We start from the raw sequence: 11,975 nt of genomic DNA, 5'->3' as shown, positions 1-11,975 counted from the left end.
TTGAAAAAACTTAACTGAGGATTTGATGAATATGAAAAGGCAAAAAGCAACCGTGTATTTGTCACTCAAAAATGAACAAACACTTTTTTGTGGAGTTAATCTTTTACTAACGTTTCAAAATGCTACGCCTACTTCCATCCATCCATCCATCCATTGTATATACCGCTGAATCCGTCGGTCGGGTGCTACGCCTACTTATTATTGTTATGTTTTTCAAAACTGTGAGATCACAAGACATACACAGAAAAAAAAACACGAGTAATGGTATGTCTAAAACAAGATATAGCAGACAAACCTCAAGAGGAGAGTCTGGTTCATCCAGGATGTTCTTCTCACTCTGTATCCGCTGCATCGTTCCTGTAGAACTGGAGTCCATTATCAGCACGTTCTGACTACCAACTGTGCCGAACTTACAGTCACTCTTTCTGGAGTCAGTCGTCCTGCACACCTCGTAATTGTACACGTGAGGAAGAGTCCCTGTCCCCAAAGTGTCTGAGTAACGTGGTGGATAATATGGAATCACAGGGAGGCTGGAGTGATACAGGATGCGAGACTGTCTCCATCTGTAGATTTTCACTGATATAATAACCACTAAACACGTGATGAAGAGGAAGGAGACTACAACCAGAGCCAACACTAAGTAAAAAGTCAGGTTGTCATTGTACTCCTTGTCGTGTGTAAAGTCAGTGAACTCCGACAGCACTTCAGGGAAGCTGTCCGCCACCGCCACGTTAACAATGACTGTAGCTGAACGAGAGGGCTGCCCGTTGTCCTCCACTATAACAGTCAGTCTTTGTTTCACAGCATCTTTATCAGTGACTTGTCGGATAGTTCTTATTTCTCCATTCTGTAAGCCCACTTCAAACAGCGCCCTGTCTGTGGCTTTCTGCAGTTTATAGGAGAGCCAGGCATTCTGTCCAGAGTCCACATCAACAGCCACCACTTTAGTGACCAGATAGCCCACATCTGCTGAACGAGGCACCATTTCAGCCACCACAGAGCCACCAGTCTGGACTGGGTACAGAACCTGAGGGGGGTTATCGTTCTGGTCCTGGATCAGTATTTTCACAGTCACATTGCTGCTGAGTGGAGGAGAGCCTCCATCCTGAGCTTTGACGCGGAACTGGAAATCTTTGATCTGCTCGTAGTCAAAGGAGCGCACTGCATGGATGACTCCACTATCAGCACTAACGGACACATATGAGGAGACTGGCACTCCGTTAACAGAGGAGTCCTCCAGTATGTAAGAAACACGGGCATTCTGGTTCCAGTCAGCGTCAGTGGCTTTCACTGTGAATATAGAGAGACCTGGTGTGTTGTTTTCTACAATGTAGGCCTCATATGAGCTCCTCTCAAAGACAGGCGCGTTGTCATTCACATCAGAGATCTGTAAGGTGAGAGTGATGCTGCTGGAGAGGGAGGGCACTCCCTCATCAGAGCAGGTCACTGTGATGTTATACTCAGAGGCTCTCTCCCTGTCCAAATCACTATCTGTCACGAGGCTATAGAAATTATTTGTTGATGATTTTAACATGAATGGTATATTTTCGCTCATAAAACAATTAACTTTACCATTGTCTTTAGTGTCCTTGTCCTCAATATTTATCATTGTCACAACTGTATTAAGTTTAGCATCCTCTGATATTACGTTTGATTTTGACATTATATTAATTTCTGGGATATTGTCATTTATATCCTGCACATCAACGATTAACTTACAAGAGTCTGTGAGTCCTCCGTCATCACTGGCACGCAAATGTACTAGAAAACTACGTGACTCCTCAAAGTCAACGTTTCCAATTAAAGTGACTGCACCGTTTTCGTTATTTATTTGAAAGACTTTCCTGACATCGTCTAACGTGTTTGTTATTGAATATGTTATCTTCCCATTAGTACCTTGATCTGCATCTGATGCAGTAACAGTAGCAACTACAGTACCCTTAGGTGAATTCTCTGTAACTGTAGCTCTGTATGTTTTCTGTGTAAAAACAGGAGCATTATCATTAACGTCTAAGACTGTGATGACAATCAGCATTGTTCCTGACATCTGCGGCTCTCCTCCATCTACAGCCGTTAACACTAGTGATATCTGATCCTGCTTCTCTCGGTCTAAAGGCTTCTGTAACACCAACTCCACATTCTTATTTCCATCAGCATTACCATGGAGCTTCAAATCAAAATTGTCCTTTGGTTTTAATTCATACCTTTGAAGATCATTCGTTCCAACATCAGAATCCACAGCTCTTTCTAGCACAAATTTTGCCCCGATGACCGCTGACTCACTAATTCTAAATTCAATTTTTTCTCCCTCAAAGGTTGGTGCATTATCATTGATATCCGCAATCTGGACTGTAACAGTGTAAAATTCCATAGGATTCTCCAGTATAATCTGAAAATGTAAAGCACACGGCGTCGTCTGTTTGCAGAGCGCCTCTCTGTCGATTCTTTCTTTAACAAGGAGGACTCCTCTTTCTCTGTTCAGCTCGATGTACTCTCCGCTGTCCCGAGTATAAATTCGGGCTTTACCAGAAATCAAACGCTTGGTTTCTAAACCTAAATCTTGTGCTATGTTACCAACTAATGACCCTTTCTGCATTTCCTCTGGCATCGTATAGGTGATTTGTCCAGTAACAGATCCGAAGAAAAGGAGGGCAAAACACAACAGCGACTCTCCTTTCATTGTTCTACTCGAATATTTTCTCAGATAGAATCCACAAACCGGCTTTATATCTCATGAACTGAAATCCATTCCAGGGTTGGTGATCAGTTTGACAGAAGTTTAATCCAAATCACAGAAAGATAAATCTTCAACGTCGCCTGTTTAATTTGCTGATATTCTATTGATCCAGAACGTCAGATGTTTCTCTTCGTGCTCTGTCTTCTTTATGTCGACATTACATGGGAGGCGCTGCTAAAGTCCTGCATTCAGTCATCAACACCCTGGTCAACAGCGGCCCTAAGAGTTCATAACATAAAACTGCAGAAAACCATCATGGATTATTCTGCTAGAAGTACTTTCTGTTTGGAAAGCCTATGAGCAAACAAACTAAAAAGAAGAAGATGAAAATCACTCATAGCGCAGTTTGTAATGCTTAATACAGTTTTATCTGTGTTTTTTTTCACCTCAAGTGAAAATCAGACCACTTCTGAAAAACAATATCAACTCTGGCAAAAATATGTGATCACTACCCTTGAACGTTGTTGATACAACATTTTAATTTTGTAAAGAGAGGGAATAAAAACACACAGTTATGACCAAGAAAAATTTTGATCCAATCAATGATAAATATGGGTTTGTGAAACGTACATAAAACGATTGATTCATTTTTAAATGTTCTTGCCTTTTTTACATTAAGTTGAAGTAAAACAATATGTAATCACTCAATTGTGTTTAAAATATAAAATTATAAGGAATTCATTAAGTACTTTGAAAAAAATACTTTTTACCTTTTTGCACCTCCTCTAGCATTTATGACAGATTATTCTTTGAGGCATGGACATCACCGAGTAAAGACAATAGACTTCATCATTCAGGTTCCAATTTCCTTGAAAATCAGTTATCAGCTTTGTTGGATGTAGCCTTGTCATGGACCTTTTTATTCTGTTTCCTGCATACATTTTCAATTGAATTGAGATCAAGACTGTTTGCTGGCAATGCCATTGAGCTTATAGGTCTTTCCTGAGGAAAAATTGAAAGTTCCTTCCTCCTGAATAAGATGCATTATCATCCTGAAATTAATAACCTCAGCATCACTCAACCTCCTTTCAGTTGATGGAATGAGAAAAGTGTCCAAAACTTCAGAGTCCATCTGTGTATTTACAGTAGAGGTAATGACTGCCCTCCTCCCTTGTGCTGCGCCTGACATCAACCTCATATTATTAATGTTTGTGGGATTGTGCTTGTTTTCTTCAGGTACTGCTCTTTATAAGTTTCATTGGACTTCCACCAAACAAATATTTCTAGCTTCATCTCTTTGCCCAATGCAAATTGGTGTCTGATCGCTGAATATCACTTTCAACCAGTCATCATCATCTATAAGTTCTTCTCTTTATCCCACTATAAGTTTGTTTTCTTCTGTTTTGGTGTTAGCGATGGTTTGTTTGGCTTTGACATCTTCCTTGGTTGACCTATACATTCCCCTTTTACAACCCTCCCATCTTTGTTTGTACTTATTCCAAGTTTGAGCCAAAGCACTTAAATTGACTTGTCAGGCATACTTTATAAAGCCAGAATGTTCAGCTATCAATTTTATTGTATTTGTGTGTGTGTCATGTGTTGTTTATTTTTATACAAAATAAAAACATTGAAAGAACATCCCTCAAGTGTGGTGATTCCATAAATTTTGCCACAGAAAAGCCAGGAAATAACAACCAATTGTTAAGAGGGTAAAAAATGTTTAAGTATGTGGCAGGAAATTTTAAAAAAAATATTGCTAGACAATTCGCTGCCTGAGGTTTTGATATGACAAAAGCCTTTGGGCTGACATAACTGACGATCACAGGAGATAACATTTTAGAGGAATTTGAGCTGTCTTCCAACTCTAAGGGTTTCACTAAATATGTATGGCAACTGTGGGATAAGGGACAATTACTATTAAAACATTTTTAAAAAAAGGAAGGAAAGACGATCATTTGAAAAGTCACGAAAGTATTGCAGACAAATTTCATGGTAGAGTGAGATTAAAGACTAAATATTGCTGTTGAAATAGAAATGTGATATTGCTAATGCACAACAAAACGTTGAATAAACTGTATGAATTTTCCTTGTGCTTAAAGTTAAGATTGACATTACTTTATTGTCAAGTAGTCACAAAAAATTACTCCTCTGCATTTGACCCATCCAGGTTGGCACCTGTTGAACATGCACATGCACTGGGCCACACACTCATGGAGACAGATGACATACACTGGAGCAGTGGGCAGCCAATCAACACTTCCATGGATGATTATTTATAAAAGAACAGCAAAAGGTTTTAAAAGGAAAGACCAAAAAGTTGTCAAATCAAAACAAACAATATGCAAACAGTAAGCAAGCAGTAAAAACTTTGAGGACTACAAGTTTGAGGAGGTTATTTGTCCATTTTAGAAGAGATGGTTTAAGTTCAAAGTAATGATGCCAAAAATGGCGTACAAGAAGGATTTCTCTTGCAATTTGCACTGTGTTGTCAGTTTATGACGCAACTTATGTATGTATATATATATATATATATATATATATATATATATATATATACATACCTGTCCCTGTCCCTTAAGAGCAACAACTCTATAAAAATGATACCAGGTCCCATTGCTGTAACTAAACAAACAGGTCTGAGTATGATTAATTATAATTTAAAGCACTGACAACAATAAAAAGGTAAAATAAATCCTTCTAACCTCTAGAGGAGAGTCTGGTTCATCCAGGATGTTCTTCTCACTCTGTATCCGCTGCATCGTTCCTGTAGAACTGGGGTCCATTATCAGCACGTTCTGACTACCAACTGTGCCGAACTTACAGTCACTCTTTCTGGAGTCAGTCGTCCTGCACACCTCGTAATTGTACACGTGAGGGAGAGTCCCTGTCCCCAAAGTGTCTGAGTAACGTGGTGGATAATATGGAATCACAGGGAGGCTGGAGTGATACAGGATGCGAGACTGTCTCCATCTGTAGATTTTCACTGATATAATAACCACTAAACACGTGATGAAGAGGAAGGAGACTACAGCCAGAGCCAACACTAAGTAAAAAGTCAGGTTGTCATTGTACTCCTTGTCGTGTGAAAAGTCAGTGAACTCCGACAGCACTTCAGGGAAGCTGTCCGCCACTGCCACGTTAACAATGACTGTAGCTGAACGAGAGGGCTGCCCGTTGTCCTCCACTATAACAGTCAGTCTTTGTTTCACAGCATCTTTATCAGTGACTTGACGGATAGTTCTTATTTCTCCATTCTGTGAGCCCACTTCAAACAGCGCCCTGTCTGTGGCTTTCTGCAGTTTATAGGAGAGCCAGGCATTCTGTCCAGAGTCCACATCAACAGCCACCACTTTAGTGACCAGATATCCCACATCTGCTGAACGAGGCACCATTTCAGCCACCACAGAGCCACCAGTCTGGACTGGGTACAGAACCTGAGGGGGGTTATCGTTCTGGTCCTGGATCAGTATTTTCACAGTCACATTGCTGCTGAGTGGAGGAGAACCTCCATCCTGAGCTTTGACGTGGAACTGGAAATCTTTGATCTGCTCGTAGTCAAAGGAGCGCACTGCATGGATGACTCCACTATCAGCACTAACGGACACATATGAAGAGACTGGCACTCCGTTAACTGAGGAGTCCTCCAGTATGTAAGAAACACGAGCATTCTGGTTCCAGTCAGCGTCTGTGGCTTTCACTGTGAATATAGAGAGACCTGGTGTGTTGTTTTCTACAATGTAGGCCTCATATGAGCTCCTCTCAAAGACAGGCGCGTTGTCATTCACATCAGAGATCTGTAAGGTGAGAGTGACGCTGCTGGAGAGGGAGGGCACTCCCTCATCAGAGCAGGTCACTGTGATGTTATACTCTGAGGCTCTCTCTCTGTCCAAATCACTTTCTGTCACGAGCGTATAGAAATTATTTGTTGATGATTTTAATGTGAATGGTATGGTTTCGCTAATGAAGCAATTGACATTGCCGTTTTCACCTGAGTCCAAGTCCTCAATATTTATCATTGTAACGACTGTACTGAGTTTAGCATCCTCTGATATCACATTTGACTTTGACATTATGTTTATTTCAGGTTTGTTGTCATTTACATCCTGCACATCGACAATTAATTTACAAGAATCCGTATATCCTCCGTCGTCACTTGCACCGATATTGATTTGAAACTGTTTTGACTTTTCATAGTCAATATTTCCAATTAAAATTACATCGCCATTTTCCTTGTTAACTTCAAACATGTTTCTGACATTTCCCAACATGTTTGTTATTGAATATGTTAATTTACTGTTTGAACCTTGATCTGCATCTGAGGCTGTAACAGTAGTAACAATTGTCCCTTTGGGTGAATTCTCTGTAACTGTAGCTTTGTATGTTTGCTGTGTAAAAACAGGAGCATTATCATTAGCGTCTAAGACTGTGATGACAATCAGCATTGTTCCTGACATCGGCGGCTCTCCTCCATCTACAGCCGTTAACACGAGCGATATCTGATCCTGCTTCTCTCGGTCTAAAGGCTTCTGTAGCACCATCTCAACATTCTTATTTCCATTAGCATTATTGTGCAGTTTAAGAGCAAAGTTTTCTGATGGTTTTAATTCGTACTTTTGTACCCCATTCATTCCAACATCAAGATCTTCTGCTCTTTCTAATACAAATTTCGCCCCCGTTGTTGCCGATTCGCTTATTTTGAATGTCATCTCACTTTTTACGAAAGTTGGTGCGTTATCATTAATATCTGTGACCTGGACTGTAACACTGTAGAATTCCATCGGATTTTCTAAAATTATCTGAATATTGAAAGCACAAAGCGCAGTCTCTGTACATAGCGCCTCTCTGTCAATTCTCTTCTTGACAAGGAGGACTCCTTTTTCTCTGTTCAGCTCGACGTACTCTTCATTGCTCCTGCTATAAATCTTTGCTTTTCCTGATACCAGACGTTTAATTTCCAAACCTAAATCCTGGGCTATATTTCCTACCAGGAAACCCTTTGGCAATTCCTCGGGAATAGAGTAGCTAACCTGAGAGAAGGCGAAGTGGAGCGAGAGAAGAAAGACGAAAAACACTACTTGCCGATTCATTGTTCTGTTCAATATTTCCCCGAGGAGGCTCGCGGCCTGTTTGTATCCCATAAAATGGATTCTGCTTATATTCCAGTGTCACGATTGAAAATAATCACCAAAAATCTTTCAGTGTAAGCGAATCAGTCATATGTAGAAAAAAATCTTCTCCCTGTTTAAATAACCGTCCTCTGTCAACATTTGCCGATCGTTGTCGACCGAGTTCCATCTGAATTATGTCGACGTTACAAAGGCGGTGCTGCCTCTAACATGCACTCAGTCATCGACACTCTGGTCAACAGCGGCCCTAAGAGTTCAAATCATAAAACTGCAGAGCTGCATCTCAAATTCAACTCTTGGGAAACAGGTTAAAATAATCCCCACAGGAAATATACTGAATGCACAAAGATATAAGACAGAAATCATATTTAACATAAACAGCTAAACGAAGAGTGAATGAGAAACGAAAGCATGATCTTTAATCAGACCCCTCAAGTGCACATATGGTCAAGTTAAATATGAACCACGAAACGAAAGACTGGGAAGGCAGAACGGGAAAAGGCTTTCTTGAATAATGGAAATTATTTACTGACAGTTAAGAAATCAAAAATAAAATGATCATTTTAAAACTGAGGAAAAGGAACTTGGGAGATGGGTTAAATATGATGCTTTAACAAAAATACTAAATACGTCGCTATCTATGGTCAACAAGAAGTCAGCTAGAGTCAAAAGTAAGAAAACAAATACTACCGTAGAGCTGTATAATATAAGGATAAAAACAAACACGTTAAAAGAAAATATGTTCTTAAGGGATCTGTTACAACTACAAGCTGTTACGTGCTCAATAATATACAGAATTCTTAATCTATTATTGATAATAATAATAATTTTAAATAATAACTTTTGTTGTTATTAGGAACAAATGATTAAGTAGGGCAGAGGTTTTGGTGGGAATTAAAAGCAAAATGTCTATAAACAATCTGATTTGAACTCTAATATGTATAATAAAAAAGACTGCAAAAGAAGGGCAACAAGCGTATTTCAATAATACAAGCTCTCATGTGAATTACTGTAGGCCAAAGACGTTTAAGTTAGATTTTTTTTTTAAGTATTGACAACAGTAAAAAAAAAAAAAAAAGGTAGAATAAATCCTTCTAACCTCTAATGGAGAGTCTGGTTCATCCAGGATGTTCTTCTCACTCTGTATCCGCTGCATCGTTCCTGTAGAACTGGGGTCCATTATCAGCACGTTCTGACTACCAACTGTGCCGAACTTACAGTCACTCTTTCTGGAGTCAGTCGTCCTGCACACCTCGTAATTGTACACGTGAGGGAGAGTCCCTGTCCCCAAAGTGTCTGAGTAACGTGGTGGATAATATGGAATCACAGGGAGGCTGGAGTGATACAGGATACGAGACTGTCTCCATCTGTAGATTTTCACTGATATAATAACCACTAAACACGTGATAAAGAGGAAGGAGACTACAGCCAGAGCCAACACTAAGTAAAAAGTCAGGTTGTCATTGTACTCCTTGTCGTGTGAAAAGTCAGTGAACTCCGACAGCACTTCAGGGAAGCTGTCCGCCAACGCCACGTTAACAATGACTGTAGCTGAACGAGAGGGCTGCCCGTTGTCCTCCACTATAACAGTCAGTCTTTGTTTCACAGCATCTTTATCAGTGACTTGGCGGATAGTTCTTATTTCTCCATTCTGTAAGCCCACTTCAAACAGCGCCCTGTCTGTGGCTTTCTGCAGTTTATAGGAGAGCCAGGCATTCTGTCCAGAGTCCACATCAACAGCCACCACTTTAGTGACCAGATAGCCCACATCTGCTGAACGAGGCACCATTTCAGCCACCACAGAGCCACCAGTCTGGACTGGGTACAGAACCTGAGGGGGGTTATCGTTCTGGTCCTGGATCAGTATTTTCACAGTCACATTGCTGCTGAGTGGAGGAGAGCCTCCATCCTGAGCTTTGACGTGGAACTTGAAATTTTTGATCTGCTCGTAGTCAAAGGAGCGCACTGCATGGATGACTCCACTATTAGCACTAACGGACACATATGAGGAGACTGGCACTCCGTTAACTGAGGAGTCCTCCAGTATGTAAGAAACACGAGCATTCTGGTTCCAGTCAGGGTCTGTGGCTTTCACTGTGAATATAGAGAGACCTGGTGTGTTGTTTTCTACAATGTAGGCCTCATATGAGCTCCTCTCAAAGACAGGCGCGTTGTCATTCACATCAGAGATCTGTAAGGTGAGAGTGACGCTGCTGGAGAGGGAGGGCACTCCCTCATCAGAGCAGGTCACTGTGATGTTATACTCAGAGGCTCTCTCTCTGTCTAAATCACTATCTGTCACGAGCGTATAGAAATTATTTGTTGATGATTTTAATATAAATGGTATATTTTCGTTAATAAAGCATTCAACGTTTCCATTTTCTCCTGAGTCCAGGTCCTCAATATTTATCATTGTAACGACTGTACTGAGTTTAGCATCCTCTGATATCACATTTGACTTTGACATTATGTTTATTTCAGGTTTGTTGTCATTTACATCCTGCACATCGACAACCAACTTACAAGAGTCTGTGAGTCCTCCCTCGTCACTAGCAAGTAAATTTATTTGAAAATGTCTTGATTTCTCGAAATCAATATCGTCAGTTAATGAAATTTGTCCATTTTCATGATTTACTTGAAATAACCGCCTGACATTGTCTAACGTGTTTGTTATTGAATATGTTAATTTACTGTTTGAACCTTGATCTGCATCTGATGCAGTAACAGTAGCAACAACTGTCCCCTTCGGAGAATTTTCTATAACTGTAGCTTTATATGTTTGCTGTGTAAAAACAGGAGCATTATCATTAACGTCTAAGACTGTGATGACAATCAGCATTGTTCCTGACATCTGCGGCTCTCCTCCATCTACAGCCGTTAACACGAGCGATATCTGATCCTGCTTCTCTCGGTCTAAAGACTTTTGTAACACCATCTCAACGTTTTTATTCCCGTTAGTGTTACTGTGGACTTTAAGACCAAAATGATCAGTCGGTTTTAATTGGTAGCCCTGAAGATCATTGATGCCAACATCAAGATCCACGGCCCTTTCCAGCACAAATTTCGCACCCGTAACTGCTGACTCACTAATTCTGAATTTCATTTCAGTTTTTTCAAAAGCTGGTGAATTATCATTAATATCTGTGATCTGGACTGTAACACTGTAAAATTCCATGGGATTCTCCAATATGATCTGAAAATGTAAAGCACAAAGCGCAGTCTCTGTACACAGCGCCTCTCTGTCGATTCTCTTCTTGACGAGGAGGACGCCTCTTTCTCTGTTCAGCTCGACGTATTCTTCGCTGCTCCTGCTATAGATCCTTGCTTTGCCTGCTATCAAACGTTTGATTTCCAAACCTAAATCCTGGACTATATTTCCAACTAAAGATCCTTTTGGCATTTCCTCTGGGATGGAGTAGCTCATCTGAGTGACGGCTGTTTGGACCCAGAGAAGAAAGACGAAAAACAGTACTTGCCGATTCATTGTTTTGTCCGATGAGGTTCCAGTAAATTCCTTAAAACAAATACCACTAAAATTCAAGCCCCACTCTCAAGATAAAAGTGTCGGAACCCCTTTATTTGGTGAAAATCTTCCGAAGATATGAACCATTCTCTCTCATTTTCAATAATCCTCCTCTATGAAATCTGTCCGATCGTCTTCTGTCGTGTTCTCTCTGTACTATGGATATAATAAATGGGTGGCGGGGTTACAAACATGCACTCAGACATCTACACTCTGGTCAACAGCGGCCCTAAGAGTTCAAACTATAAAACTGCAGACAGTCAAGTGAAAATAAACTCTGAAAGTACTCAATTTAGAACATGAGCATTTTGAAACAAGGACCAACGGTTTGAAACAATTTCTATACGTTTATAAATGACTGCAGAGAAACATGTTCAGTATTAATCGGCTAATAATTACATCAAAATGTAATGTTTAAAAAGACATGTAAAAAATGAGACAGTGCTGTAATCAGAGCTTGCAAGTGTAAAAGGGTTGTCTTAGGGGTGGGGAGGATACTAAATCCAATTTAGCGACTGGGATGGGACTTTCAGCCTGCAAAACAGAGACCTCTGTAAATGACAGCCATTGCGAATGTGACCTCCAGAGAGCACAACATTAATGAACCTGAACTTGAATGGTAAGGAAAACATGCAGTTTTCTTCCAAAC

The 11,975-nt window shown here is 40.3% G+C and overlaps 4 protein-coding genes across 25 annotated transcripts in view; all 4 read right to left on the bottom strand.

Moving 5' to 3' along the window:
- The window catches only part of LOC142397750 (protocadherin gamma-C5-like), a 260,382-nt gene that overhangs the window by 103,253 nt on the left and 145,154 nt on the right, over window positions 1–11,975 (bottom strand). The gene's annotated exons all lie outside the window — the stretch shown is intronic.
- LOC142398117 (protocadherin gamma-A2-like) lies at window positions 214–2,913 on the bottom strand. The gene is made up of 2 exons (XM_075482097.1): window positions 296–2,913; window positions 214–219 (listed from the first exon to the last, which is right to left on the bottom strand). The coding sequence occupies exons 1-2, from the start codon at window positions 2,678–2,680 to the stop codon at window positions 214–216; spliced, it is 2,391 nt and encodes a 796-aa protein (XP_075338212.1). The 5' UTR covers window positions 2,681–2,913.
- LOC142398115 (protocadherin beta-16-like) lies at window positions 3,636–7,996 on the bottom strand. The gene is made up of 2 exons (XM_075482096.1): window positions 5,380–7,996; window positions 3,636–3,707 (listed from the first exon to the last, which is right to left on the bottom strand). The coding sequence occupies exons 1-2, from the start codon at window positions 7,813–7,815 to the stop codon at window positions 3,636–3,638; spliced, it is 2,508 nt and encodes an 835-aa protein (XP_075338211.1). The 5' UTR covers window positions 7,816–7,996.
- Window positions 8,093–11,371, bottom strand: LOC142398114 (protocadherin beta-16-like). The gene is made up of 3 exons (XM_075482095.1): window positions 10,959–11,371; window positions 8,903–9,671; window positions 8,093–8,137 (listed from the first exon to the last, which is right to left on the bottom strand). Exons 1-3 carry the CDS (start codon window positions 11,285–11,287, stop codon window positions 8,093–8,095), a joined length of 1,143 nt encoding a protein of 380 aa, XP_075338210.1. The 5' UTR covers window positions 11,288–11,371.

This window comes from Odontesthes bonariensis, chromosome 13 (genome assembly GCF_027942865.1).
Source record: "Odontesthes bonariensis isolate fOdoBon6 chromosome 13, fOdoBon6.hap1, whole genome shotgun sequence".
Classification (NCBI taxonomy): Eukaryota; Metazoa; Chordata; class Actinopteri; order Atheriniformes; family Atherinopsidae; genus Odontesthes; species Odontesthes bonariensis.
The sequence above is the reverse complement of the archived record's forward strand: the minus strand, read 5'-3'. Positions and strand labels throughout refer to the sequence as shown.